This window comes from Trypanosoma conorhini (assembly GCF_003719485.1).
Source record: "Trypanosoma conorhini strain 025E chromosome Unknown Tco_14.4_contig_00062, whole genome shotgun sequence".
Lineage (NCBI taxonomy): Eukaryota > Euglenozoa > Kinetoplastea > Trypanosomatida > Trypanosomatidae > Trypanosoma > Trypanosoma conorhini.
Window position 1 is genome coordinate 1 of NW_021704148.1, and position 27,525 is coordinate 27,525.

At 51.9% G+C, this 27,525-nt stretch overlaps 11 protein-coding genes across 11 annotated transcripts, besides 28 other annotated features; all 11 read right to left on the reverse strand.

Moving 5' to 3' along the window:
* Window positions 1-18: 18 nt before the first annotated feature.
* Window positions 19-360, reverse strand: Tco025E_01767 (kinetoplast DNA-associated protein; the record flags this gene model as incomplete). The annotated part of the gene is made up of 1 exon (XM_029368703.1): window positions 19-360. One exon carries the CDS (start codon window positions 358-360, stop codon window positions 19-21), a length of 342 nt encoding a protein of 113 aa, XP_029231186.1.
* Window positions 361-401: 41 nt separating this feature from the next.
* Window positions 402-435: a sequence feature (A-rich).
* A 561-nt stretch (window positions 436-996) lies between these two features.
* Window positions 997-1,027: a microsatellite.
* Window positions 1,028-1,315: 288 nt separating this feature from the next.
* Window positions 1,316-1,336: a microsatellite.
* An 851-nt stretch (window positions 1,337-2,187) lies between these two features.
* Window positions 2,188-2,211: a microsatellite.
* Window positions 2,212-2,252: 41 nt separating this feature from the next.
* On the reverse strand, window positions 2,253-3,473 carry Tco025E_01768 (uncharacterized protein; the record flags this gene model as incomplete). The annotated part of the gene is made up of 1 exon (XM_029368704.1): window positions 2,253-3,473. The coding sequence occupies one exon, from the start codon at window positions 3,471-3,473 to the stop codon at window positions 2,253-2,255; it is 1,221 nt and encodes a 406-aa protein (XP_029231187.1).
* A 437-nt stretch (window positions 3,474-3,910) lies between these two features.
* Window positions 3,911-3,933: a microsatellite.
* Window positions 3,934-4,406: 473 nt separating this feature from the next.
* Window positions 4,407-4,435: a microsatellite.
* A 93-nt stretch (window positions 4,436-4,528) lies between these two features.
* On the reverse strand, window positions 4,529-6,673 carry Tco025E_01769 (putative paraflagellar rod component; the record flags this gene model as incomplete). The annotated part of the gene is made up of 1 exon (XM_029368705.1): window positions 4,529-6,673. One exon carries the CDS (start codon window positions 6,671-6,673, stop codon window positions 4,529-4,531), a length of 2,145 nt encoding a protein of 714 aa, XP_029231188.1.
* A 125-nt stretch (window positions 6,674-6,798) lies between these two features.
* Window positions 6,799-6,827: a microsatellite.
* Window positions 6,828-6,969: 142 nt separating this feature from the next.
* Window positions 6,970-6,997: a microsatellite.
* A 180-nt stretch (window positions 6,998-7,177) lies between these two features.
* Tco025E_01770 (putative small GTPase) lies at window positions 7,178-8,260 on the reverse strand (the record flags this gene model as incomplete). The annotated part of the gene is made up of 1 exon (XM_029368706.1): window positions 7,178-8,260. One exon carries the CDS (start codon window positions 8,258-8,260, stop codon window positions 7,178-7,180), a length of 1,083 nt encoding a protein of 360 aa, XP_029231189.1.
* A 64-nt stretch (window positions 8,261-8,324) lies between these two features.
* Window positions 8,325-8,352: a microsatellite.
* An 85-nt stretch (window positions 8,353-8,437) lies between these two features.
* Window positions 8,438-8,465: a sequence feature (A-rich).
* Window positions 8,466-8,541: 76 nt separating this feature from the next.
* Window positions 8,542-8,577: a sequence feature (GA-rich).
* A 115-nt stretch (window positions 8,578-8,692) lies between these two features.
* Window positions 8,693-8,716: a microsatellite.
* Window positions 8,717-8,794: 78 nt separating this feature from the next.
* Window positions 8,795-13,690, reverse strand: Tco025E_01771 (uncharacterized protein; the record flags this gene model as incomplete). Its single annotated transcript, XM_029368707.1, has 1 exon — window positions 8,795-13,690. The coding sequence occupies one exon, from the start codon at window positions 13,688-13,690 to the stop codon at window positions 8,795-8,797; it is 4,896 nt and encodes a 1,631-aa protein (XP_029231190.1).
* Window positions 13,691-14,255: 565 nt separating this feature from the next.
* Window positions 14,256-14,280: a microsatellite.
* Window positions 14,281-14,453: 173 nt separating this feature from the next.
* Window positions 14,454-14,486: a microsatellite.
* Window positions 14,487-14,965: 479 nt separating this feature from the next.
* Tco025E_01772 (putative choline/ethanolamine phosphotransferase (CEPT)) lies at window positions 14,966-16,264 on the reverse strand (the record flags this gene model as incomplete). Its single annotated transcript, XM_029368708.1, has 1 exon — window positions 14,966-16,264. One exon carries the CDS (start codon window positions 16,262-16,264, stop codon window positions 14,966-14,968), a length of 1,299 nt encoding a protein of 432 aa, XP_029231191.1.
* An 80-nt stretch (window positions 16,265-16,344) lies between these two features.
* Window positions 16,345-16,363: a microsatellite.
* Window positions 16,364-16,385: a microsatellite.
* A 522-nt stretch (window positions 16,386-16,907) lies between these two features.
* Window positions 16,908-16,958: a sequence feature (GA-rich).
* Window positions 16,959-18,315: 1,357 nt separating this feature from the next.
* Window positions 18,316-18,359: a sequence feature (A-rich).
* Window positions 18,360-18,480: 121 nt separating this feature from the next.
* On the reverse strand, window positions 18,481-19,512 carry Tco025E_01773 (uncharacterized protein; the record flags this gene model as incomplete). Its single annotated transcript, XM_029368709.1, has 1 exon — window positions 18,481-19,512. One exon carries the CDS (start codon window positions 19,510-19,512, stop codon window positions 18,481-18,483), a length of 1,032 nt encoding a protein of 343 aa, XP_029231192.1.
* A 289-nt stretch (window positions 19,513-19,801) lies between these two features.
* Window positions 19,802-19,855: a microsatellite.
* A 570-nt stretch (window positions 19,856-20,425) lies between these two features.
* Window positions 20,426-20,445: a microsatellite.
* Window positions 20,446-20,602: 157 nt separating this feature from the next.
* Window positions 20,603-20,691: a microsatellite.
* A 117-nt stretch (window positions 20,692-20,808) lies between these two features.
* Window positions 20,809-20,830: a microsatellite.
* A 26-nt stretch (window positions 20,831-20,856) lies between these two features.
* Window positions 20,857-20,911: a microsatellite.
* Window positions 20,912-21,284: 373 nt separating this feature from the next.
* Window positions 21,285-21,845, reverse strand: Tco025E_01774 (kinetoplast DNA-associated protein; the record flags this gene model as incomplete). The annotated part of the gene is made up of 1 exon (XM_029368710.1): window positions 21,285-21,845. One exon carries the CDS (start codon window positions 21,843-21,845, stop codon window positions 21,285-21,287), a length of 561 nt encoding a protein of 186 aa, XP_029231193.1.
* Window positions 21,846-21,991: 146 nt separating this feature from the next.
* Window positions 21,992-22,031: a microsatellite.
* Window positions 22,032-22,192: 161 nt separating this feature from the next.
* Window positions 22,193-22,233: a sequence feature (A-rich).
* A 64-nt stretch (window positions 22,234-22,297) lies between these two features.
* Window positions 22,298-23,746, reverse strand: Tco025E_01775 (uncharacterized protein; the record flags this gene model as incomplete). The annotated part of the gene is made up of 1 exon (XM_029368711.1): window positions 22,298-23,746. The coding sequence occupies one exon, from the start codon at window positions 23,744-23,746 to the stop codon at window positions 22,298-22,300; it is 1,449 nt and encodes a 482-aa protein (XP_029231194.1).
* A 251-nt stretch (window positions 23,747-23,997) lies between these two features.
* On the reverse strand, window positions 23,998-24,870 carry Tco025E_01776 (uncharacterized protein; the record flags this gene model as incomplete). Its single annotated transcript, XM_029368712.1, has 1 exon — window positions 23,998-24,870. One exon carries the CDS (start codon window positions 24,868-24,870, stop codon window positions 23,998-24,000), a length of 873 nt encoding a protein of 290 aa, XP_029231195.1.
* A 73-nt stretch (window positions 24,871-24,943) lies between these two features.
* Window positions 24,944-24,969: a microsatellite.
* A 461-nt stretch (window positions 24,970-25,430) lies between these two features.
* Window positions 25,431-25,461: a microsatellite.
* A 441-nt stretch (window positions 25,462-25,902) lies between these two features.
* Tco025E_01777 (uncharacterized protein) lies at window positions 25,903-27,474 on the reverse strand (the record flags this gene model as incomplete). Its single annotated transcript, XM_029368713.1, has 1 exon — window positions 25,903-27,474. One exon carries the CDS (start codon window positions 27,472-27,474, stop codon window positions 25,903-25,905), a length of 1,572 nt encoding a protein of 523 aa, XP_029231196.1.
* A 17-nt stretch (window positions 27,475-27,491) lies between these two features.
* Window positions 27,492-27,525: a microsatellite.

Below are 27,525 nucleotides of genomic sequence, written 5' to 3' on the forward strand. Positions count from 1 at the left end.
GCAGCTGCTGCTGCTGCTTCACAGCTTTGCCACCGCAGCGAGCCTTTCCTTGTTGGGCAACTGGCTGTACTTGGGCAGGTTGGCCTTCACAAACTGCGCGTACTTCGACGGGGCACGCTTCGGTTTCTCTTCACCCTTCGCGCCTGCCTTGGGCTTCTTGGCGCGCTTCAGCGACGGCATGGCCTTGGCACGCTTCTCCAGTGCAGCACGCTCAGCAGGGGCAAGCGCCTTGTAGAGCTTCGAGGTCATTTTCCCACGCTGCGCAATTGGGAGGCCGCTCAGGGCGGGATTTTTCTTCTGCTCCATCATGAACAGCGCGTACGCGCCGATGGCAAGACGAGAACGGCAAAAACGCAGCATTGGTTGCGGAACCTTTTATGAATGGATTCGACTAGAGATGCAAAAGGCGACGTCAAAGGAAGAGGAAAAGGGAAACGTGGACATAACAGCTTCTCAAAGGCAACAAGCAAGCTTAGGCTTATCGTTTGCAGGAAGAAACTACTGTTGCAGAAACAGGCAGGGAGAAATGAGACAATTATCATACCTTGTAACACACCCAAATTCAGGTCGCCCACACAACTTTTCTTGCAGTTGTTGTCTTTGTCGGCTGTGGCGATGGTGTTGCTGACGGGGGTTGATTGACGGTGAGCTATGGTGTAGGTAGGAAAAGGAAAATATAAACTTTTTCCCTCCTGCTTCCCTTTCTTCCAATGAAACAAGGCACAACACGTGCAGGAAATCCTGTGTAGTTGCAATAAAAGGACAAAAAGCAGGGAATGGATGGCCTCTCTCCACACACACTCACACTCTCACAGACTCTGGTCTCTTTTCTTGGGACAGATTCCCCCCTCCCCCTCCTTCCACTTCCCTTCGGCTCCTCATTCGTCAGTAATGGATCCCTCCTACAGCTAAGTGAATGTGCATAAATACAGATATACATATGTACATATACCATCATTTTTATGTTCCTCATCCATTCTCCCATCCATACATATATTTCTTCTTTTTTTTCTTTTTGTTCTTTTTTGCCCGCACAGTTCTCGGTAAACCTTTTTTTTCTTCCGTTTCAGTTTTTCGTGTGTTGTTGTTTTTTTTCCGCTAAATATATGGCCACTCTCTTTTCCTCCCCATATTCATTACCCGCGCCCCCCGCACCTGCAGTTAACGTGCGTAAAACGGAGAGGCCATAAAAAAAAAAGACGAGGAATGAAGAAAAAAGAAAAAATGCGTCAAACTTGCATTTCTCGCTTTTTTTCCTTTTATTGAAGTTCCCAGAAAGGGAGAAATTTTTGTAAGGGAAGGTCGAGGGTGAAACGAAGAAGAAGAAGAAGAAGAAACCATACAGCGAAGGAGGAAAAGCGAAGTAAGTGATTTAGCTCTCGGCATTTTTTGCTTTTCTGCTCTTGTTTTGTTTTTGTGTTTTTCCGGTCTGTGTGTTTCGTTGCCGTCGTTACTCTTGAGTGGTACCCACAGCCTGAGGTCAAAGCAAAGGTCATAAGCGTGCGTGTGCATACGCGTCTACATGCCCACATACGCAATGTTTACGCATCCGCAGACCCAATGAGGTGCCCAACAACATGCCTACTTACAGTACGAGTACCTTCGACTACTTGTCTCTCCTCTTCCCCACCCTCTGCCTCACCTTTTTTTTACTCCCCGCCGACGCAAAGGCTGCTCCTCCGCGTCTTCCAGTTCCCACTTCCGCCAGGTCACCCAATCGCAGAGAGGGGGTGAAAAACATCGAGGGAGAAACCAACTTGACGGGTGGGGAAAAAAGGGGGCCACGCAACTCATGTTCATTCTTTTTTTTTTCATTTGTGTCATCTGCCAGTAATTCCTTCGCACACGGGGCACCGTTCAGTGTATTCCCCTCCCCCCTCCGCTGTGGGTGAGCAACCCTGGTTAGCCCTTCATTTTGACGTTATCAAAGTGGGATACAGGGTTCGCGCACATCCTTCACGAAGAGCGCAGTTTCTTCTTTACCAATTGTTCTTGCTTCCTTTTTGCGTCCCTTTTTTTCTTTGTTAGTTTTTGCTGTTGTCGCTACTTGGAATTTTCCGTTGCCCTTTTCTTTTTTTCTTCTCACCAACCTTTTTTCCCCCTCTCGATTTCCCCTTCTTCTCCTTCAGAGCTTCTGGTCATTCAATCCACCCCGTTCCTCATCTTGCCACTTCCATTTCTCTCCACTTTTTTTCTTGTTTTTTTTTCTTTGTGCTTCCCCATTGCCCTTCTTGCGACGCCGCATCCCGCCCTCAGAAGATGTTGTTTACACCTGTTTTTGGTGCATACACGCCGCGACACCGCCCGCCGTGGGGCTCCATATCGGGCGACTTGGAGTCAAAGAGCTGGCCTTGCACCGTCATCTTCGAAAGCTTGGTGGCGGTTCGCTCTGCCCTGGCGGCTTCCGCAGCCGAGGTTGCCACCGAGACCTTGCGGTTCTTCGGAGTGGAAGCCTCGTCATAGGAGAGTAGCTCACTCGGGTGGTACGGCTTCGAAGGCTTTTGCTCCTTTTGAGGGTAGTCAAAAATGCCTGCGGCCTCAGAGCGCCTCGGAGCGCTGGCACCGACAGACTTGCGGTGCAGCGGTATAGGCTCGGCAACACCCTTGCCGGTGCCAAAGATGTCATGTGTCTCATTCGCGTGCGACTTCATACGGGCAATGATGGGGCGTTGACGAGGAGGCAGCGGCGCTGGGGTAAATTCGCGAGGTCCATATACTGCCTTGCGCTCCACCTCATGGAGTTCCTCGACAGTGTACTGACCAAGGTTCAGCACGTCAAGCGATTCATTTGACCTGTTTCGGCGCGTGTGCACCCGCACGGGAGGCTGTTTCTTGTCAGCGCCCTGAGCCGCGCGGGAGGTCTCACCTCCGAATAGGTTCAAGTTGTTTTGGGCTTGGAAGCGGCGTTTGCCCACTGCGGGCTCTGGTTGCTTCGGCGGAGGCGGAACCCCAGTTTCACTGTAAGGTGCTGCCTTGGTGTGCGGCGGCGCCATTCCCGGCGCCCGCTGTGGCCGTTGCTTCGCCTCCTCCGTCTTGACGCTGCAAGCCATACCAACGAGGTTGTCCTTGGGGCCGTGTTGCTTCGGCACGCGGCGTGGGATGGGGTCATCCTCCTTGCGACCGAGGATCCACTCCTCCGTGAGGGCCTTGCCAACCATGCATTCATTTTTGTCCTCGTAGCGGCGAACCCCGTGTGTCACATGCCCAGGTTCCTTTGGGCCGGCAAGGAAGTCAGAAGGACTTACCTGAGGAGCCTTCGTTTTACCATTCACAACCTTAGCCGGAGGCGGCGCATTGTCGCCGGGAGCCGCTTTGCCACTGAACGTCACTGCAACGCCCGTGCCACGGCTGTTGGCAGCGGCCCTCTGACGGTGGGAGAGATCCGGCGGGCTCGACGGCCGCGGTGGTGGGTCGTTGGAGGCGAGAACGCGCTCCTCCGCCGTCATCGGCCGCTCAACCGCAGCTGTGACCATTACAACTCTGCTTAGCTCTTAATGTTTTTCGTATCTGCAATGAGTTGAGCGCGAGGAGGAGAGACAGAACACGTCAAGAGTTGAGGGAGCCGCGACAGTTGGCAAATTGCGCCGCATCAGCAACGACAAGGATGTGGGGAAGAAAAAAAAGGAAAATCAACCGTCCAAAGCCGACCGAACACCAAGAACAACAAGCATAACGCCAAGAAGAGGGAGGGGAGAAGATAATCAACCACGCTTGGATAGAACACAAGAGCGGAAGCAAGCTCACAGCATCCTACGATGTGGTTAGTTGTAGGCGCATCTTCGGGAACAGATGAGGAGTAACACCCGGAGTAAGAAATAGCCGGAAAGTGCATCCAGAGAGTCCCCGTCAGGTGACATCAAAAGGAGGAAAAAGAAGAACGATCCAGCCAGACAGATGCTCTGTGTGTGTGATATATATATATATATATATTTAATGGGAAAGCAAAGGAAGGAAGCAAGAGGGTTCAGTTTCTCGATACGTTTGCACTGAGAGTGCTTGTGTCACTCATGTATTTGGTAGGAGTTAATACGGAGTAGTGTCATCATAGGTCGCGGAGACCGTCTTTGCAGGGGATCCACGCCAGGATTCTTGCAGGCTTCTACAGTACGACGCAGATGGGTAAGACGAGCGAGCTCCCACGTAGTACAGACGTTGCCTGCTCTGGAACAATGGTGCACCGCGTCACTATGCGCCACTTTGTGTGTTGCCTTGAAAAGAGGGCTGTACCGCGAGCGAACGGAGACGAAGATGGAACGCTGGAGGCAATAACAACAAGGGCAAAGAAGAAGCAAGAGGAGACGTGGGCAAGAGGGAAATGGAGAAAGGGGAAATGGGCGAACGCGGGGGTGGAGGGGAATCCCACCCCGCCCCCATTGAGATTCAAAGCTTCGTCTGCCAAGCAAGAGAAAAAAAAAACAAAAAACGAAAAAAAAAACTGTAAGGTATTGCGCGGAAAAAATAAAACTTACATGCACGCAAAGGTGGTCTGGCAGTAATAACATAGGGGAGCCCCCACCGCGAGTCACTGCTACTGCCGCGCCAACGCCAACATCATTACGGAAAACTCCACGTAGTTGAGGGCCTCCGGCGGCTCCGGGGCAGCGCCAGGGGCGAGACTCATGGTGGCCCTGAAGTCCCCCGCCTTGGCGCGGTATGGGCGACGTTGAAAGCTCTTGACAAAGTTACGCACTGCGGCTTCGTCACACGGGACACCGCAGCTATCCAAAGCGCAGATGGGGTGACCATGTGGCCAGAGCATATGGGTTTCTCTGCAAAGAACGCTGCGGCGACTCTCTGTTGACTCCAACTCCTTTTCAAGGATGAGTTCCACCACGTCGTTTACGAGGACTGTCTCCTCGCCGCCAGAGATGGCGAGAAAGATGGGGTACAATTCTGCGTCGGAGATGCGCACACCAGAGCGCGCCGCACGTTCCCTGATACTCTCCGAGAGCTTTCCGACCTTTACAAAGGGGCCTTGATTGAAACGGGCGCTCTTGGCCATGGCCAACACCGCGGTGGTAAGCGCCCCCTTCTCCCCCAAGAGAGCCGCGGGCGTCTTTTCTTCGCCTCCCTGCGCCTCCTCCTTTTCGTCCTCGTCTTGGTCCGCCTCCTCCGCCTCTTCTTGGGCGGTGACGCCGGTGTCGGAGGGGACGGACGACTCTGCCTTACTTGTTGCCATGCGCTGCCGCTCCTCAATCTCGACGCGGGTCTTCGCCATCTGCGTCACCTCCAGAATCTCCCGGCAGAGCATGGACGACTTCAGTGAGTTTTCATCGGAGGTGACAATAATCACCCGCCAAATGACGCCGCTGTGCTGCACGTAATCCTCCACCGTCTCCACAATAATCTTACATACATGAAACACAACCTCCTCTTGGCGATCCTCCTCGCCGCTGCCCCAAAGAAGGCCCACGCACATCGAGACCACCATGGCTGTGTCAAACTCAAGCATCAAGCAGTGAACACCATGTAGCTCCGCGGTGAGCAAGCCTTTTAATACCCAGAGACGCAAACGTTCAGCTGCCAGAGTGTTGTAAACCTGCAACGGTGCACATTCATCGTCTCTTGGTACAAAAGCAGCAATTTCATCATCTTCAATATAATTCCTTCCTGGCTTCCTTCGGCAGAGGAGGATGCGAATGCAGTGAGCCACTTGGGCAATTGGTTCAGCACCTTTTAATTCCTCACCAAAATAACGAAGATCGTACGCGCCCTGACGCCACTTGTTGATCATGTCTGGAAATCGCTGCATTACATGAACTCTTTGCCGCATTCGTGCACCTGTTGCATAATACGAGCACCGCACACGATTATCCAGAGGGAGTTGTGTATACGCTTCAAGAGTTTCTTTTACATCATACTTGCCCACAGGACGATGTGAGGCAAGAAACAGGGTCACAATGTCTGGGCCAACCCCTTTGTCCACAAGCCACGAAGGCGCAATGCCTTCCAGCACCATCAACCATGCGTCAAACATCCATCGAATCTTTGAAATTCCAAGGGCATCTTCCAAAGCGTAATCTGGCACTTTTTCACTGGTGCCGGATGCCTTTGTGTACAGTTCAAGCTGTCGTTGGAAGGAATAGAACCGCGTGTGCGACACGTACACCGAACGCAGGCGAAAGAGAGGAAAATCCTTCACCAAGTGCATCTTCACATGCTCGTTGAAGGACTCATTTCGAAAAACAATGCGGAACAGCGGGGTGGGAACCGTCCTCTCCTCCGTATTGTCGCGTTCCGGCAGTTGGTAGACGACAAAGCAGTATTCAGGTAGGATGGGGTGAGAAGCGCAGGGGGCCTCGTTGAAATCGCGGCCGAAGATGGCAGCGTACTCCTGGGAAAGCGTCACTCCGGTGTCCCCACAGAGCCGAGGCATCGGCACAAGCACAAGCCGCTCTACCTCATCCAACACCATACCGTAGCGCATGACGTCAAACTGGCGCTTGTGCAACGCCCTGGTGTGAATGGGATGGCTTTCCATCGCATGACGCACGGGGTGAAAGGAGTAGTCAATGGATTTTGCTAGCACATCAAAACGGAGCGTCAGGTCACTGATGTGCAGCATGGCGTCTGCGACCGACCCAGGGGTAAAGCCCGGCGGCACCAACGCCGCATGTGGCGAATCCCACATGAATGTGGAAAGAGGGCACACGGATTGTGAAACTGCTTCCATCCTTGTCGTTCTTTTTTTCTTTTTGCGCACTCCCCTCTCTACTTTTGTTTTTGGTAATTGGCTGTGTCTGTGGATTGCTTCCCCTTTCGCGGTTCTGGGGAGAGGGTCTCAATTTTGGTTTGCCTTCTCTCGCGCTCGCTCTCTCCCTCCCTCTTCGTGTGACTCAATCCCGCCTCGCCACGGCGATGAGGTACCCAACACAGCCACAAAACAAAACAAAAAACAGCTAGGGCGTGGGAGAGAGGAGGGAAAGAGGGAAAGAGCGAAAGAGAGCGAAAGAGAGACCCATGAAGGTTTTTTTTTTCTTCTTCTTCTTCCCTTCTTGCCTGGTGCCGGTAAGAAAAGGGACCGTCGTCTCACGTGCGAGGCCTCCCATGCCTCTCCATGGTAACGGAAGGGGTCAGGGGAGCTGGACGGTGGCAAGCAGGAGGCAAAGTGAGAGGTGCACCGCCCTCCACGCGGCAACACCCACACGCAATCGCAGACTCCCACACCTGCGACAAGTCACGGCCGAGCGGCAACGGCATTGAAAATGTCACATGCTGCCTTGTAGAAGACCGCAATATTGTAGTCGATGAGGGCTCTGCTTTGAAAGCATTCCTTCTGAGCCATCAGCACCAGAGTGAGAGAGTTAGGCAGCTCCTTCACATAAATGTAGTCATCGCTGCTGAGTTTGATGACGGCATTTGCCCCCGCAGCAACGGCTGCCTCAACGCTTTCGACGCGATTTCCATTTTCTACGCCGTTAGCAGCAGCAGCAGCAGCCGTACTCGCGGCAGTGGTGGGGTCATGCCCGTTTTCTCGTCGATCCCTTGTGCAGGGGGCGTAGATTTGGCTCATCTTCATCATCACCTCAATGGCATCGCTGCAGAGGTCATATGTCCGCAACTTTGCGCGACTCCGCTCATCCACGGCTAGAAAAATTTTAGACCTACTGAGGAACAAGTAGGAGAGATCCACGTTGCTGTTACTATTCAGCATCTGCAAGAGTTCCGTAATGTATGGAGACTGCGGCTTGATGAGCTTCTGCACCACCAGGGAGAAGGCCTGAAACACCGAGTGGTCGTAAATGGATGTTAGGTTAAAGTTCACCCGCAGCGGGGCGGCGCTCTCCAGACGCTGCTTGGCCTCCAACTCCACGTGGCGCTGCAGGCTGGCGAGGAGGTCGGCCTGGTGGTCCTCGCTGAGGGCATCCACCTTGTGGATGAACACCTCAACCGAGAGCTCGGGGTTGTATCGGTAGGCGGCGCACACCGTGTCGATCAGTCGCGCGCGGGAATCCTCAATCAACTCGCGGCAATCCATCACAAACACAATGGCGCCACAGTTCTCGAGTAACTGCTCCACGTCGAACGGCCCCGTGGTGTGGGGGTCGAAAGGGTCGGTCTGGCCCGGGAAATCCCAGACCTCAAAGTTCACAAAGTCGTTGGAGTGCACCCTGCTCTTATCCGGCTGCACCGTAGTTGCGAGGTTGACGGAGTCGTGCGGCTGCATGCCCTCAAAGACAACCTTCTGAATGCTGCTCTTCCCCGACTTTCGCAGCCCCAGCAGAAGGACCTTGGGCAGCGAAAGGAGTTCCGAGGCCATGGCGGGGGCCAAGCACGGCAGCCGGAGACAGCGTGCAGGACTATCACAAGAGCCTTGTGCCGGGCAAAGAAACAAACAAGCAAACAAAAAAAGCGAGGGGGCAAAAGGAGCAGAAGCACACCAAATGAGGTGTGAAGAAAACATAAAGTATAATAATAGCTTCAATAATAGCAGTAAAAAAAAACAAGCAAACAAACAACAACCATAGCAACTCTATTCATGTAAGAGGGAGAAAAGAGAAGATGTAGGGGGGGGGGAAGGAACTCTCCTTTGTGCTTACGGAGAGAGAGCGAGAGATGTAGAGAGATAAAAAGAGAAACACCCACCCAACACTAGAGCAGTGATGAAATGAACTGCAGTAGGGACCCGCCCTTCACCCAAGAACAGAAGAAAAATAAATAAGGAAAAGGATCGGCTTAAGCGAAGTGATTCCTCTCTCCCTCTCTCTCTTCTTCTAATTCCTCATTTCCTCGACCCCCTGCCCAACACCGTACGCTGCGTTTAACGTTGATGTCGTCCTTCGCACGGCTGCCCTCAGCCGCGCTGCAAAATAGCAGCAAGGTCCTTCAATTCCTCCCGCACGTTATCCACAACCCAAGTCAGCGCAGGGCTCCCGAGGCGGCGAACGTCATGAATCAAACGGTTAAGAGCATAAAGCAGCTTTTGGAGCGACACAGAAATCTCCCGCCGATCCAAGAGTGCCAGGCCACGCGTGCTCAAGTGGAGACGTGCGTAGCGCACAAAAAGGCCAAGTGCCAACTTCACAATCTCAATGTGCAGGGCAATACCTTGGCTCGCCCCCTCACGCGGCTCCGTCTCCGCGACGCTGTCCACGCTGGCGCTGGTCGTGAAACTAGAGTACAAAGAGGGGGTGTGCTCCGGCGAGTAGGAAACCTTGGCCCCAGACAAGCCATCCTGATGGCCCCTCCGGATGATGTTAAGCTCGCGCAAAATAAAGGAGCGCAGCAAGTCCAATGATAATAACTCTTCCCTCACCACCTCCCCCTCCTCGCCCAGCACGCGCCGCTGCAGTGAAGCCCCACTGGAAACAGAAGATGCGTTGACCGGTGAACTGCGATAGCGCTCTATCGTGACCACGAATAGCCCCTCATCTGAAAACGCGGGTGGTGGGGACTGTTGAAGGAGGTAGGAAAGTTGATCGCGCACGGTCCTCAGAAGCAGCTCTGCAACTCGTTCGTCGACGGCCGCCATGGTCGGAATGCGATATCGCCGTATATGGCAAAAACACCGCCGCACGTGTGGCGTTAACGAGGCGGTTGAAACCCCAAAACTGGCCAACAAGGCAATAATAGAGGTGCACAGCTGCATCTCACGCATCTCCCAAGCAAATGGTTTCGCCTCCGGTACGTTGCCGCGGGACATGAAACATGAAACAGCGTCCTGAAACCGTGGGCTTGTTGCCGCCAGGGCAGAAACGACGTCTAACCATTCTGAACGGCCGAATCGACTTGCCTCCAGATTCACCAACACAGCCTGGAGTAAACGCAGCACGGAGAGCCACGCCCTGTGCCATGTCTGTGGTTTATACACGTTTGCAACAGGGTCGTAAACGGCCGCCTGCCCAAATTGTCCCAACACACTCGCCAGAGCCATCACACGCGTGTGCGATAAGTAGACGGTCAACTCGCCAGTGTGTAGGATAAGCGTGATTACCGCATCCATGACATAGTCAAAGAAGTCGGACAAGGTGGAGGCAGGCTCCGTGGGAGGAAGCATATGAGATACATGAGTTGCGCATGACCACAGGCTCTCCACGCTGCTAAGCGCACACCGTACAGGGGCCAATTTGCCAATGCGAGTGTAGATGGCACCACACCCCAAAATTAGCTTCGTCAAGGCACTAGTTGGTGGCGCCGTCGCATGCTTCTCCAAAACTTCGGCAATGAGTTCAAAGAGTTGTATTGCCGTTCCCTCATCCGCGGCCTCAGAGGGCTGAAAGGCCGATAGAATACCCAGCCCCTGGCAAACAACCTCAATGCTCTCGCGGTTGGAGACCATCAGTTTTACAAAGGCGCGAAAGAGGTTATTTAATCCCATTGTTGACGGAGTCAACACACTCTCTGCCGAAGCCTGCATATGCACGGAAGCTGCGCCACGCGCGAGCGACAGCCAGCCCTCAAAACAGCCCCACATTAAACCACGCAAAGGATTTGCGGTGGATCCCACCATTTGCACTCCACTGAGAGAGAGATCCAATAGTTTTATTGAGGTGGAAGATGCTTCCCTTTCGCCATACGTGAGCCATGCAACGGCCTCTAGAGAGGCTGTGAGGCGCGTAACCGCCTCCAATGCAGATGCCATTCGGTTCAATAAGATAACACCCTCCTCCTGCTCCCATAACAGAAAAGAATCTCCAAGAAGCATGGGTTTTACTTTTATGCTTCCATTGCTGGCTTGCACGGAAAGCACAAGAGGTGCATTCGTAGGGGCAGTGGACAAGCTTGACGTAAAGTCCTGAGTCACGCGTGAAGGAACAAGTTGCCGTGTATTTCTCTTGCTAAGGCTGTCCACTGAAAGAAGAGAATCAACCCTGTCATTGGCGGGCCCAAGCTCCTCTTCTGTGGCCTTGTAAAAGGCAATGCAATCTGTCAGCGCATCAGATCCAACGTCAAGCATTGTGCAAATTGTCGCCGCATTTTCAGAGACTAATTTGCTCTTTTCAATTAGAACCGTTGGACGACCGGGACTGCGCTGCTGCTGCTGCTGCAATCCTCCCTTATCCCCATATTTTGTGCTTCTGCCACCCTCCGAATGCATTTTGCCAAGTAGAACACCACATATGTAATTTATCACCGCCGCCGCGAAGGCGGCGCGGAGGTACGCCGGACCGTCTTTGTTACCTGGCAGCAAGTCGACGACCTCCGTGATGGAAAGACCCACATCCTCAAGGGAGCGAAGGAGCTCAAAACACTCTGCCTTTTCCAGCAGGGTAAGCTCCTCACACCTTACCGTGTCGCGTAGAATGGAGGTGAGCGGCAGCTCTGCTAAACCCCCCTCCGCGTCTGCCTCCTCAGGAAGGATCAAGTAGTAAAACGAGGCCGGGTCGTAGCGAAGCAGGTAGCGGAGGGAAACCAGCCGAATGGCATTTACGGAGGCGTTGCACGGCGTCCGTGGCCGCAGCTCCTGGTGGATGGACGACAACAACATGCGCCTCAGCTCCGTGGAGGTGTGAAAACGCATGGTGGTGAAAAGTTTCTCTTGCGAGTGTTCCACGACATCCGCCAGCAGTCCCGCTGTGGACTCCACCAACGCGACCGAGGCGTTGGAAGAGAACAAAATGCAGTACAGCACAAAACACGCGGAAAGGGTATTCTCACCGTACGTGGCAATCACGCAGGTGGCAAGTGTATTGCGGTGCCCCTCTTCACAGACGGCGGCAGAAAGAAGACGTATCGTGCCTTCTAGAAGGGGCATGGCTGGCAAAGAGCAGAGGAACAGATTTCCCGACTGAAGCTCACGCAGAAGCACAAAAACCCCCTCACAGAGGCGACAAATCAGCTTTGCTGTTGACCCCGCGCTGGACAACAGCGCGGAGAGCGGGTAAGGCGTCTCCGACAACGCCGCTTGAACAACCGACAACCATGGAACGAAAAACTCCACCGCCAAGGAGGAACAGGTAATGAGACCAGGAGAAATGTGCGTCACAGCCTCAACAAGGCCACCAAGCGGCACCGCATTTTCGTAGCTCTCACAGAGTGTGCCATACAAGTTCAGCTGCAGCAATGCGATTTCGGTGGACTCAGCCCGCACTCCCACCCCTCGCATCAAATCAGGCAGGAGAAGGTTAGAGGCGGCGTAGGCGATGTTGCCCAGCATGGGATGAAATCTAGCAATGGTGCCGTAAAAGGTCTCAACAAGGTCCACCTCCCCATTGACGGACTCCGTCAAAACTACGGTGGCCACATGATGCAGTAGTGAGTGCAGATTAGCCCCAATCATCGCCTCCAGCTCCTTCTGGTAGATGGAATAATTTGACATGAAGGCGTGTAAAAGGCAAAAGGCACTTCGCACAAGCACCTTTTCGCTTCCACGGAATGATCCCCACTCCATCGCTAGCAGACGAAAGGTCTTTTTCAGGGGCGAATCCGTTAGCATCATCGTTGCTCTCTCTGTGCTATGAGCGAGGGCCGCCGCTTCATCTTCGACAACTTCTCCCGGGACGGAGCCGTTCGTAACATAACGCGAGGCCCCTGTATCGAGGATTGTGCCCTCCTCCTCCTGCAAGACGCCCAACCCAACATGATATGCCAAAGCAGAGATGTAAAAATTAAAAAGCGAAACGGCATAGACGCTGTTTCCTTCCACAAGGCAATTATGTATGTGACTCCGCAGCAGCGGCACCCCGGAGGGCATGAAGTCCCACAGAGCTGCGCACCGTGCAATCCCCTCCAAGGCGGAGAGGAGTGCAACTTCTGTGAAGTAGTCCCAAAAATCGGCTGAGACTCTTGAAAACAGATTATACAAAACGTCAGCAAACCGCTGCCGCACAAGCGAAAAGGCAGCTGAGTGAACGCCATCGTCAAGAAAATACGTCGCAGTGGGCGTAGAGTAAACGGTTGTTGTGAACACGACCTCTAGTGTCGCGCGGAGCAGTTCCGGCTTGTCATCGGTCCCCTCCCGCAATGCGGGAACGCCTGCAAGGACAGCCAGCAGATGAGGAGAATCCAGACTCGTGTTGTGAGTACACAGGGCTTCGAGGGGCATCAGGTCAGAGTACTCCGCCAAGAAGGCAGAAATGACAAGCGCACAGCGTCGCACCCCTACGAAAGCGTGACCTTCCCACATCTCTTGTGCCAGCGTACCAAACTCTCGCAAGACATCTTTGGAGGGACGTCGCAGGGCATGTTCGGCAAAGAACAATACAACATCGCAGGAAATCCTAAGTAGACGTAACTCATTGTATGACTCCAACTCACTTTCTTGTTGTTTGACCACCTCCCAAAGCTGAGAAATACTTCTCCGCATAACCTCGTAAAAATTCAACTCCTCCAGTTTTTCAATCAGCGAACTCCAAAGCAGGATATTTCTGTAACTCTGTCGCGGATGTCGCAAAAGAGCAAGAAATATACTCAGCTCAAGGAGGTGCATCTGGTTACCCGACCCTTTCTCTCCCAAAGGGAAGCTAAGGGCGGTTTGAAGCGGACACACCTCATCTACTCTCCCCCGCGCAGAGGAGTGAGAGACCACAGATGCATCCTCCTCAGAGTTCCCTGTCGCAGCAGTTCGCTTTTGATCCTCTGAAGACGAGTACGGGGTCAAAATGGTGTTGGGTGCAGAAAACCGCGTGAGGAAGTCCCTCGGGACGAGCTGAAGATGACGCAGAAAGGCGTCTGGATCGTCTCTACTTGGTGTCAATAGAGACGACGCCACCCGACTGGCCACGCAAGAGAGAAGGCTGGAGCCGCTCATGGGTTTCGGTTCGGCGCCTGCGCCTCCTCGGGCTTCTGCTATTTTGTTCTCGCCCCCTCCCGCCCCCCGCCACACAGACACACACAGTTGCCTCTCACTTACCGCAGAATCGACGTGTTTGCTCCTCCACCCCTTTAGTCTTTAAAGGCAAACACGCTCCCCTCTTATTAAGCACCGGCCCTTTCTTCGTGATGTTGCTGTTCTTTGCGCTGCGACCCCCCCCCCCCAAAAAAAAAAAAAAACAAGTAGGGGAGAAAAAGAGCAAATGCGAACCCCCCACCAGGTTGCGCTTGCCACCAAAAACGCGGCATCCGGCACTTTTCTCCGCAACCTATGGTGACGGGTCAGAGGAAGCGGATAAACGTGAACACGCCAGGATTATTCATGGAGTGTCAGAGCGAAAAAAAAAAGGAAAATAAGAACAGAAGGAAAGAAATGCGTGGGTTCCATGCAGCACCTTTCCCACTGGGAACGGTTTCATCTGTCAGCCAACAAATTTCATCTGTATCTCTCTCCCTTCTTTCTCTTCGCAGCTGCGCACACGCACTCACATGCCTCCCTTCTCATGTATATATATATATATATATATACAGTTATTCCACTCCATTATTTATCTGAACTCCTTTTACTGTGGTGCTTAGAACGTACGCTGCGGGGCGCAGAGGTGGGAGTTGGGAAGGACCCCGCCTGCCTATCCAAGCGCGTAGCTGGTTGCTGTTGTTGCCCCTCTTCTGCATCTCTCTAGTCCCCCCCCCCTATATACCTTTCTCTTTCTCTCTCGTTCATTCTCTTCCTCCTACTTCACGCTGCTTGTGTCGGCGTGCTTCTCACACGCTTCCCCAGCACAAAACGGGGCAGAAAACAAATAATCACAAAAAATCAACTACATGCACACGTCATTATACGCGCGGCGGCACGTCAAGCAATGGAGCCCTCGCCCCGCTCTCTTATTGTGGATGCGTGTGTGCGCAGCCACCAGTAAGCCCCTGGTTCATCAGTTGCCCAAAGGCGGCTGTGGACGCGAAAACAAAGTCATTGCACGTGGCGGTCCCCACTTGCCCGCGACACCTTCACACAAGAACCGTCACCGTCAATTGCAGCAGAAAATCTTCGTCCCCTCAAACTCCTCAGCGCAGCGACGACAAAAAAAAGAAGAGATGAGAGATGATTTCTAATAACAACAGCTATTCCAAGCAAGGAGGATGCAGGCCCTCTGGTCCCCCCCCCCTCCATACAGTCAGCCCCTTTTATTTGCTTCTGTTTTCTTTGCCCCGTCTATAATGCATCCAACTCCGCACGAGGGGTAATAGAAAGCAGTGGTATGCCCAGGTAATACGAGATTTGTGTGAAGACCGACAGAATCATGTGCAAGTACTGCCAAACCCCCAGTGCGGCGAGCGCCACCATGGCGGAACCGAGTGACGGTTCCAAATATTTGACCTCTAACTCGCGAAAGTTTGCGTGAACAACAAGTGCACCAAATGTGACGCAGAACGTGGTCAGGTAAAAGGCGTTGAAGAGACTATACGGCATCGCACACAGCCGCGCCACTGTCATTCGAGTAACAGTGTAGGACGTCAAAAAGCCAAAGCTCAACTCAAACGCGAATGGATACCTGTCATGGATCGAAGTATACGTCAAAAAGAGACACACGTGAAAGAACAGTAAAAATAGCACAGGAAGTAGTACTAAAAATGGTGTCCCCTCAACGTGAACGCTGGGTCTACAAATCACGTGCACAACATTCGCCGCCACAGTCGCACAACCCGCAGCCATGATATAGAGGAAGATAAGACTACGAACACTGGATATAACAAAGGTTACCTCCCTAAAAAAAAGAGACAGCGTTACTTCATACGGGGCCAAAACAGTGGTATCCCAGATAGAGTTTGAATAAAGACCGGTAATGATAAACATGACGCATGCCGCGCATATACCCTCTGTGGGACCGTTGATATAGCCAAGATCTAACGTGCCCGTGCTAAATTGCTCCCAAATCGCTCCAAAGAGAATCATGGATGACATTGTGCAATACACAAACGTCATCCATGATGGGAGGTTCAAAGCACAACATAGATTCACCTGAACCAATGGCGTCAGGAAGGCATCACAACCGTGATCAAACAACTCTCCAAGTGGACCACCTGTTTTAGTTCGCCGTGCCTGTTTCCCATCGATAGCGTCAAAGGTTTGGTATATAAACAAGGCAGCTGCAGCATAGTACCACACCCATGCTGGATACACCGCATCATAAAAGAAGTAATAAAACATAACCAAAATAGAAGAAGATATACCAATAAGAAACCCCGTAAGGGTGATTGCATTGGGGGCCACGGTCATTGGTACAAGGTTCACAATAAAGTTCCAGTACGGCTGCATAATGTAACGCCCAATAATGCTGGAGTCTGAACCACAGTATTTGTACTTTTTCAAATTTGGCAAGTACTCCAGTGGAATGTGTTCATGCACTTTCGGGTTCAGACTTATCCGGCGTGGGTGGTGGGGACCTCCAACGACACCGCTGCCACTACCAGCACTGCCGCTTCCGCCACTATTCCCGCCTCCGCCAGCCATGGTATCTCGAAAAGCAATACGCAACTACGGCGTCAAGGTAACTTCTGCACGCTTTCACACTTCTCTGGGCCTTCCTCTTGTATATATATATATATATATGTGTGTGTATGCGCGTATGTATTCTTTGCTACCTCTAGTGGTGGGTGTATGCGATGTCCTCCGTTGGGGCCCAAAATGCCTCCTTTTCTCTCACCCTTCTGCGACGTGGTATTGTGGATGTGTTGGGGGCGTTACAATAAGAGAAAAAACAAAGCGTCAGAAAGAAGCAAAGCGGACGTGTGAGTGCATCCACGAAGACTTAGTAAGGGTGCAAGTGTCACACGCCCAGCACACATCCTCCTCGAAATAACACGTGTCCATAATGGTTAGAACGTTCAATAGTGCAGGTGTAAAAACCAGTATCGCTACAGAGAGAAACACGCGATTGATGTGGAAATACTTTGTGAGGGTAGCGAACACCACTTTACTACAAAAAAATAATAATATATACGGCATCCTCCTCTCTCATGTAACGATACAAACACAGTTCTTCTCCTTCACTCTTTCCTTCCTTATCACCACAAAGCGTTTTAAATTGTGCTTGGTTATTGTTGTTGTCTTCTTTCGCTTTGGAATTGTTTCACATTCCTCCGCCACCGCAGTGAATAAAAAAAAAAGATATACATTGAAAAAAAAAACACAAAAACAAAAAAAAGGGTGGTGGTGGGGTGGGGGGAGTCAGCGTGTGCCACGATTTGAATAGATCCAACACCGCGGGCATAGGCCTGCTCACCAGAGCCGTTGCCTCGCCTTGGAGGTAAAGAAAGGAGCGGAGTGACTGTTTTTTTTTTCTTTTAGTTGTTGTCGTTCCCCTTGCGCCTCTCCAAGTTTATTCCATGGCCCGCACGACGGGCAACTTCCGTTCCCACTAAGTCGACATGTGGAAAACAAAATTCGGCCCCCCAATGAGGAGGGGACTGTAGTGGGGAAACACATGGGGCATACGCCCATCCCGCTGCGAAGAAAGAAAGACACGTGGAGCACCGTATTCCGCCGCTGTCGCCAAAGTAAAAACAAAAAGGAATCTATAAAAGAGAAATAATAGGGTGGCGAGGTTGCCTAACGGGGGCGTCTGAGTTATGCCGCATCTGCGAGGAGATTTGCGTTTTTTTTCACAGCATGCAGGCGCTGTCGGGGAGAAAGAAGGGGGCGACGTCTTTTCCACCCCAAGAAGAAACCGTGCCATCCTTCACCTGCAGCGTAGCCTTCGCACGCCCCCGCCGGCATCCCCGTGCCTTTGCCCAAGTTCCCGCGGAGCTGGGCAACGTAGTTGGTGCAGACGTGTTTCTTCGGACCCTGCACGTTGTCTGATCTTCACGATGTCCGGATGGTATCAATGGCGAATTATGCAGTGACGGGTTTGACCGTGCTTGCTGGAAAACTGAAAATCGCACCCAGACGATCCCACTGAGAGGCCTGCGCTTTCCCGGCGACTGCGCCCCTCTGCCTCCAATAAAGCCGAAGTTTACAGTTAGTAGCAAAACCCATGATAAAGGTCCCCACACACGCAAGAGTGGTGTCACAATCAAGGCGTGTTCAGAGGAGATAACGAACGCTGTTTGCGTCGCGGCAGTGGCGACAGAAGTCAGAAAAGGTGGATGGCGATAAAAATGGGAAACACAATGGAAGAAGATAAGAAATAAAAAAACACGAACTTATTTTACTTCCATAAAAATTGAAAATTTACGCAATTACCAATAGATATGTCTCGTTTCCGGCGTCTTCCCTCCCGTTTTGGCGAGAACAGGGAGAGGGCGGCCGACGCGTCAGAAGTCGGCGACACGGGGCCAGAGTTCTATCAAGGTGAAGGGACAGCGCAACACAAAGAAAATAAATTTCGGCGGGCGGGCATTCGTCCGCATGTTGGGCATGGCAACATTGTGGAATGCGCGTGTAAGCACCAAAATAGACCAATGTATAATTATAAAAGCACACACACAAAAAAAAAACATTCAAACACCACACGCAAAGAGCCACGAACACACAGAGCTCTCCTCGTTCAGAACGAGCTGAACAACAAAAGGAAAAAAACAAAAAAAAAACAAAAAAAAACAAAGGGACCCCCCTGAAATCGCAGAGGCCTTATTCTGCTAAAGAAAGAGGGTGGTCCAGAAAGCAAGCAGATGGTTAAAAACACCAATGCAACATTTTTCCTCTCTTCCACAGGCTGGTACTTTTTACACTACCGCTCCTTGGGGCAGCGTTTTTCTCTTTTCATTAGACGCAGCCCTCCTACTGTTACACTCCCTCGCTTCGGCACAAAGCAGCGGATACGACACACCTCCTCCACGAAGCTGATGGAACGAAGAAATGGTCGCGGCGTCAAGCACAAACAGAGTATCCAGTGTCACGGGTTTGTTAAAAGGGCGCACCGAGAAAAACGTCGCATCCGCGGCGCCTGATGCATTAGCTGCTACAGCGCCATTTGAAGAATCGGTAATAAATACAACATTGATCTCACTGCTTATGCGACTGAGGCTTTTCTCAAGCCGTCGTCTTATGGTTAGATAGGTATGCGGCTCAATCATGGAGCCAACACTCCTTTGATCAAAGTAGTCAAACACATAGGGTGAAAGATCGTCATAGCTACAGTAGCGAAGGAGCATCCTCGCCGTGGCAGTGGGGCAAATACTACAGATGGCAACAAATGTTTGTTGTTGTCGCGGCGAGCCCCACTCCTTTATGCTTATCGCAGCGTCTTGGAAGAGTTTGGAATGCAAAACCTCACTTGTAAAACCATCCTCTAGCACCATCTCCAGTAACTCAGAATAGTATGAGGGGTAGGGAACTTTGGCGCTTTCCAGTGCATCAATATGATCTATAAATAAGCTGAGGACTTCATCCTTATCCACTTGGGTTGCATTCAACGCCTTTCTAAGGGGGGGCAGACACTGCGATGCCCTTCCAATAATTCCACAAAGGTCTGCGTCTCCTGGGAAATGGGAGTGCACAAAAGCCTTTATATTCTCCGCCTGCCACTGAAGAACCTGCGAGACCAATGGCAACGGTGCTACTGTCCCCTCCATGCCAAGAAGATATACTGTTATCGCATCCTCATCTTGCAAACTCCTACGCCTCCTCATCACAAATTCCGTCTGCGTCGCTGCCAAGGGCTCAGAAATGCCGATAACCTCATCTTTAAGTTGCGGGTTCTCCACAAGGAAGTTCAAGAGATTTTGAACTTTATAACCGACTACTGCCTGCTTCATTGGGCAATTTGTTCTTTGCTTACAAACAGGAGCAACCTAACACCATTGAATCACGCGTAGGTGTGCAAGGAAGACAAGGGAAAGTAATGGGAATGCATTTACTCCAACAGCGAGAGATGAACCGGGGGATAAAATAAAAGGCGCAATACCAATAATAGCATTACAAACACCCCCAACAACAGAACCAGCGGAGCCGGGGGAAAAAGAAGGAAATAAGAAGAAAAAAAAAGGCAAGAGCGCATAAGTTCAAGCCCTCATCGCGATTCTCTCCCTCGCTCCTTTTCGTTGATTCTCTTTTCCTTTTCTTCTTCCTCTTCGCTTTTCTCCATCTTTGTTTCTCTTCCACAACTTCGCGGCCTATTAAGACCGTTTGCTCTATATGCTGTCCTCTTCGGTAGCCAAGCGTGCGTGCGTGTCCGTGTCAACGGGAGAGCGGAGTCCGTTTTTCCTTCTCCCATGTCCCAGGCAGAGGCGTCCACCACGCTCTAAGGAGCAAGAAGCCTCTCTGCCCTCACACGGGCGCCTATCTAACGACAGCGACACCGCCACGAAGCACAGCTAAGTAACATCCATTACGTATGCATGCATGCACACATGGCAATGGAGGTAGCTGTGGGCATGCATCCATAATTCACAACGAGAAGTCGCAAGAGAAAGGATGATAGGAACCGCTCACGGCACCGCAAGCACACACAACAGAAAAAAAAAACGGAAAATACATGGCCCTGTGTAGAGACAAATGTACATATGGGAGGTAAAGCAAAAAAAAAAAGATAATAATCAGCCAATAATACTGAAATGGAGAATATAACGAGAGGAATAAGAAAGACGGAACGGCAGAAGAAAAAAAAACGCGAATCTTTTCTTTGCCATCTTTTCGCCACTTACCTCCGCACTCTTCCTTTTCGAGAACTTCTTTTTTTTTTTTTTTTTGGTCGTGTGTGTCAGCCATTAAAGTTTCTAAACATTGGTGCCACAAGCTCCGGAGCCTCTACCATTTTTTCTTTTCAGTTTTCTTTTGCTCGTTTCCACACATGTACCGTCTCTCTCCTTGTGCTCTTCCGCTTCTTACCCTGTAGCTGTATTCGTGTATATTGATTTATATATAAATTTATATATAAATACCTATACGTATATATATAAAAATACATGCATGCATACACATATATATATATATATCTCACGCGCGAGCGTGTGCGCATCTATGCTGGTCAGGATGCAATACATACCACAAATATAAATAGATATACAAGTGTACCCAGTAAAGTGTATATGAGGCGTGTGTCTGTGTGTGTGTATATATATTATATGTATATATCATCCTAATGGAAGAATGGGCCTCTATTCTTTTTTTCTTATTTTGTTTATTTCTTTTTCTTTGTTTTTCTTCTCTTTTTTTCCCCTTTTTCGTCGCCGGTTCGTTCCGCCTTTTCATTTTCGTTTTTTTTCTTCTAGTGGATCCGGCCAGTGCCTTTGCCCCGGCGTCGCGGACGCTGCGAGGGAGAAGAGAAAAGCAGCGACAGCGGCAACAAAAGGCGAAAAGAAAAGGCGCTGCAGGGAACGCCTCCACGCCACTCTTTGCCCGTGCCACGCCCCCGGCCTTCCCAACAGCGCCGCATCACACCCCTCAACGCAAACGTCGGCACGGCCCCCTCTACGCGTGTCTCCACCCCCCTAAAAAAAAAATGCATCACCGGCAACCCAAACAGGAGAGAAGGAGGCGGGGGAAACGCTGAAGGACTCGGATGCCCAAGTCTGCAAGGCTCCCTCCCTTACGCGCCAGAACGCTTGACTTTCTTGGCAACGCTTTTGATCTTCCTTCGGCTTTTGGTTGGCTTTGCCTTTCCAGATGCCGCAGCCGCCTTCTTTTCGGCCTCGGTGTGTGCCTTCACTGCCGCCTTCACTGCCGCTTTTCGCTTCGCTTGTGCCTTGGCAGTCAGCTTTGGGAGGGCCTTCGCAACTTCCTTCTCGACATCTAGCGGTTTGGACACATCGTAGAGCTGCGAGAGGGCACTGAATCGCTTGCGGTAGTTAAGCTTCTTCACCTTGTGGTAGTTTTCTCGCACAAACTTGGCAAACTTCCCCCTGCGCTTTCCCCTCGCTAAGCTTGCGGCCTCTTCTCGCTGTTTCCGCGTCTGCTTCGGGAGAGTCGGGTGGCGCGCCGCGCGCTGCTTCAACTCCCGCCGCTGGTTCTGCGAGAGCTCCTTGTACATCTTGGAGAGGATGCGGCCCCGCTTCGAGATGGCGCACCCCTTCAGTGCCGGGTTGTTCTTATGATCCATCAGGAAAAGCGTGAAGGGGCTCACACCCCGCCAGAGCAGTGAGAGGCGCATCATCTTTCTTCTACCGCTCCCACAAGCCCGCGCGTGAGCCTTTATCTACGCGAAAAGGTGAGCAAAAACACCCCACTTCCCCGGGGGAGACGAATTCGCATACAGACACACACCGAGAGAACAGGTGGGCGGGAAGGGAGGCAAAGAAGGAAAAGCAGGAGCAACGAAAAAGCAAAACAAAACAAAGTCCTGTGGAAAGCACAAAAAGTGCAACGCCAGAGAGGCATAGATGCAACAGGCAGCACAGAATGAAAAAACGGCAACCCATCACTATACATGTAAATATAAACTGGGGGGCCAATGTGATGAGCGGTGGCGAAGAAGATTTGGTCACCATCCCCAGCGATAAAAGCAGAAGAAACAAAAAAAAGCTACAAAAAAAAAAAAAGGTGTAGAGGGGGGGGAACCTAAACGAAGAAGTCATTCCCTTCCCTCGCCTCATGTCCGCTTCATTAGTGTGCGTTTGCTTGCGCTGAATCGCACTTCTCAAGCAGGGAACGTAATTGGTTATAGAGACGCCCCGCATCCCGCAACGCACAGTGGACTTGGTGCCCAGGCGCGGCCTCTTCCAAAAGAGCCCGTTCCATCTTGTCATGGTACCAACAAGACGCCGCGGCACCATCAGCACTTTTCCCACCGTCGGCAGCGTCCCGAGAGAGAACTTCGGATACAGCCTCAATGTCAAAGCAATAAATGTCTTGAAGAGGCGGTATGGGAAACTCACTCCCCTCCACCGCCGAGGCTGCCCCAAACACCCAGCGCAGCGCGTGAACGTCCATGGTAGAGCCCTTGTTTACGAAAAAGACGCGTTCATTGGCAAGAAACGGAATAAGTTCCCTCGCTATTTCAGTGTAGTCGCGACGGAGAAAGCTCGCGTTACGAAAAGGTATGAAATGGCTCCCCTTTAGGACGCCACTGCTGAGGGCAAAAGCGGTGACCTCATCCATCACTCTGCCAGGGTGAATAAAACAGTGAAAAGTCTGCAACTCATGTTCAGTGCCAAGGGGAATCAGCGCCAGCTCCAAGGGGAGTGGAATTCCACCGGAAAGCACAACTGCGGCTTCTACATCCAGGGCAACAAAAATGGCCCTTTGGGGGCCTCCAACGGCCTCAATGAGGCGCGCAAGCTCTGTCACGTCTCGCATGCGTTTGCTCAGCTCACGGTTAGGGCGCCACGCCGAAGGCTGGGCAGGCAGAGCCGCGCCACCCCCTTTCCCCGCACGCTGCTCCTTCAGAAAAATCCTCCGATCCTCATCCGTCGCAAAACGGTGAGATGGATATAGAATTTGCATCTGTGCGACAATCGCTGGATCCACCGAGAGGAGTAAAGCCCACCCTGCGGGCTCAGAATGAGTATATCCCACATAAAAATCTATCCCAGGATACTCCTCGGCGTGCTTCTTACACAGCTCCGCGCGGTTAATACTTGGATCAATGGAGAGAAGCAGACACTTGCCGGGGTGGGCATCAAGAAACCTCGTGGCGGGTGAAGGTTTCAGCACGACATCCTCCTCTGTGGCATTATCTTCTTTGCAAGAGGACTCCAACGCTGCTGGCGGCAGCGCTGACGACGTTGTCGAAGCACCATGTTGGGTATCGTGGCCCTCGTCGCCAACTCCCGCACCCATTTCTTCGTCGCGCACCTCCCGCAGCACCGCCGTCAAATCCGTCACTTCGCAACCGAGTTTCGTGTAGAATTCCGGAAAAGTACGTCGGAAGGGACCCGCAGGGTCCTCGAAAATGTAAAAGAATGCCCTCGCATGGTCGTACTCCTTCTGCTCCCGATTGTCTGCGACGGCTTCGGCAAGCATCTCCTGCGCATCCGCGCTGTCCTCTTCGGAGGAGATGGTCTCCAGTTCGCTCTGCACACGAATCTCGCTGTCGCTCTCCGAGTACAACATCGTCGCTTGCCTTCCTTGCTTCTGAGATCGGCGAGAAGGGAGCCGGGATGAATACATGCACAAACACATGTTTGCTTGTCTGCGCGTTCGCTTGTTTGAACATGCATGCAGACAACTGCGCTCGCAATCCCAAATTCACCGCCACGAGGAGAGCGGAGACAAAAAAAAAAAAAACGGACGCAACTTTCGCGAAGCAGACGCCAAAAGTGTTGCAATAAGGCCAAAAAATTCCAAGCTGGAGCCCAACGGGTCTAATTTCTTTCGTTCACCTCTTGGTTCTCCTCGCTCTTGCCATCCAGCAGCATTGCCACCACTGCCAGTATCTTCTCTGTCTGCTTCTTCTGGGTGTTTATCTTCTCCTCAAGAAGCATCACCTTCGCGTGCTCCTTATCACGTTCGGCCTTGCTCTTCTCAGCCCTCGCCATCACATGTTGTCTATCACTCTCCAGCGCGTAAATTCGCCGCAGCTGACGCTCCTTCTCACTCTTGGCGCTTTCGAAAGACCCCCGCGCCTTCAACAGGCGCTCTTGAATACCTGACAGATGCGTCAGCCACCCATTCACCTTATCCTGCAGCTCCGCGTGCTCAGTGCGGGCCACTTCCAATCTTTCTCTTTCCTCCGCCAACTCCTTCTCCAGCTCTGGCTTCCGTGCTGCGTCCGCATCCCGCTTGGACTCAATCTTTGCGTACTCCGCCTCGCGGGCCTGCATGATCTCCCTATACTTGCCCTCTCCGGTGGAGTGGTACTTGACATAAATTTCCAATTGCTCCTTCAGGGAGGTGTTCTCATGCTGCGACTTCGCCTCCAGCTGCAGCACCTCCTCCGAGTACGCGTTCACGGTTTCAATGGCGACGCGAAGGCTTTCCGAAAGCCTCTCCCGCTCCTTCTCATCATCCTTCCGTGCCTGCTCATACTTTTGCTCTTCAGCCTGATTAAGTCCCTCCAGCGTTGAGCGCACAGACTCCACCTTCTGAAGCTGCTCCTGCATCTGCGCTAGCCGTTCCTGCAAGGAGGCCTTGAGCTGCTCCCGCTCACGCAGGAGCGCCCGCTCTCCCTCCACCTCCTCCTCACGCTGGTGCAATTTCACCAGCTGCAACACCAGTCGCTCCGAAACCGAGGTCATCGCATAAACACGATTTACTCCGCTCTGGACCCACCTCTCCCCTCCGCTGCCCTTCGTCCGTATCAATAAGCCTTGTGTGTGCGTGTGTGTGTGTGGGTGCAAAGTACACACACACCCCTTTCACACACACACAAAATTGCATGGGAGTGTCAATGCGGGGGAGATGAAAAAAATGGTGACGCAGAAAAGAAGGTGGAGAACACACGCGGGACGTGTTTCTTTGCCTACCTGCACCTCAGTGTCAAAGCTGGGCGAGTGCCACACAGAAACTACCCCCCCCCCAAAAAAAAAAAAAAAAGCGGCTGCAGGGGACTGAGAGAAGGCTCCTCAACGCACACACATATACACGCGGTAATACACCAAACGACACAAGTTCCTTTTTTTTAAAAAAAAAGGAAATAAGTTCATGAAAAGCCTGCTACAAATAGAGGAAAACTAATAGGCACATACATAATTATAAGGAAATAAACATAGGCACAAAAAGTTTTCGGTACCGCTCTGCGGAACACTTTTATTATTCTTATTCTATATTACATCTTCGCTGGCACGCTAAACTCATAAATAATAATAATAATAATAATAATAAAATAAAAATTGATCGACAACAAAGTAAACTGACATCCCAACAGGAAGGTTGTACGAAGCCAAGAAATAACACACTACCAAAAGAAGTACTCCTAGAGAACTCTCTGTCTCTCTCCCACCTGCATTTTTGTGTGCGTGTACACACACACACACAGACGCCTGCAGATATGCCTTTGTGGGTCACCTCTCCCTATCCCTCCCCACTTGAGAAACTATACAACTTTGTTTCTGGCGCACACTTCATTTCGTTGGAGCCCTTTCTTACACACGCCCAGCCTACAGCTACGTGCCTGCATGGAACTGCCTTTCTGACTCGGTACCTCTCTTCTTGGGTCACATTTCCCAGATCTCTTATCGGCGTTTGTTTGCGTGTGTTTTTTTCTGGTTTCCTCGCCTCCTGGCCAGTTCACAGGGGCGAGGAAGTCCCCGAGGCGTCACACCGGCATTTTAATCCCTCTGTGGTAGTAATGCCTCGCTGCACGGAATGAAGCGCTTTGCGCCAATTGCATACGTGTACAAAGAGAAAATTAGTGTTACGCCCAACAAACCAGTGCTTTGCATCAAATTATACGTGGCGTCAGCGGCTCCTTTGCAAAAAGGCTGGAACGAGGGAGCCACGCCCTCTAGAATGGCGGTGCAACTGCTCAATTGGCTGTTGAGGGTGTCAAAGGCAAACCTTGCCTCCGCTAACCCGTTGATGGCGTAGAGCGCCCTTTTGGCCACCCTGCCAACCTCGCTGAGAGCGCCTTCCTTGCTGCAGGTCGCAGAGCACGCCTGTAGATCGCAGTTCGTCGCGGGGCTGGGGACACACGTATACCCTTCTCTCTGGGCCGCCGCCATGTCTGGGGAAGACGCTGTTATCTGGGTTGCCGTGAACAGCGCCGTCCGCGCCCACGACATCACTTCCGCGCCGATGACCTCCTTGCACACCATGCGCGCGGGGCAGGCGAAGACCTTCTTCTGTGCCAAGTTCATGGCGGGCGCCTCATTTTCATCGTAGCAGTACGGCTGCAGTTCCTCGCAAATCCGCCGTGACAGCTGAAGGAAAATATCCTCGAAGGCGGCACTGCGGGCGTCAAAAACAGTGTTATTGCATTTGGTAACTGCCGTTAGGACATTTGTGCGGCGCTCCGTAAACTCCGTTAACTCAAAACAACTTTCTTCGACCAGAAATGAGGAGGCGGAGTAGAGGCCGTTAAAACCCCACGCCACCACCGCGAGCAATGCCATAGTGAAGAAGACAGACATGGACGCATAACGGCGACAGTGGCAGAGGGCAAATAGCATCCCCACAAAGGCGACTCCCAACGTGACGCAAAATAACACGTACGGCGCCCAGGAAAACCGGGCGATGGCGTCAAAGAGACTGACAACTGTCAGATTAAGCATGTTCGCGAGGGCTTCGGGGCGCTTGCAGATCGCCGCACGAAGGTCCTCCCCCGGGTTCAAACTGAGCAGGGACAGGGAATACGTCACGTCCCCACTAGCGTTGTAAAGGGTGATATTCATCTTTTCTAAAAACTCCGAATTCAGACTCTCAACATGTTGAATGGCGAGTTGTGGCATGGTGTGAAGTTCCCTCAACTGCGAGAGCAGTCGGTGTTGAGACGTGCACCCCCATGCACAGGCCACCACGCACACGCAAAAGACCCCCACTGCCCACAAGACAGGACGGATAAGATCTTCCCTGCTGTACTTTGCCGCGTGACCCCGCAGCGGGAAGCAGGGTCTTGGGGACTGTTTACGGCCCCCGCAGCAATCAAAGACGTACTTGCCGATCAGGTAGAGGAACACAGTGAGGGCCACAACACCGCCCACGAAGAAACCCGGAATGGCAAAAACAAACACCGTGGTCTTGTAACTTTCTGGGTGGCACTCGTCCCAATCCACGGCACTCGGGCGGCAATTCATCAGGCGCCATCTTGCGAAGGGGTACTGCAGCAGTGGCAGAGCCGCCGCCCCCGTCAAGGTGAAGCAGAGCAGCGATAGAGCAAGCACTGCAACCGCTACACAAGTCATGGCCACGCAAAAGAAAGATATATATATATATATATATATATATATATATAT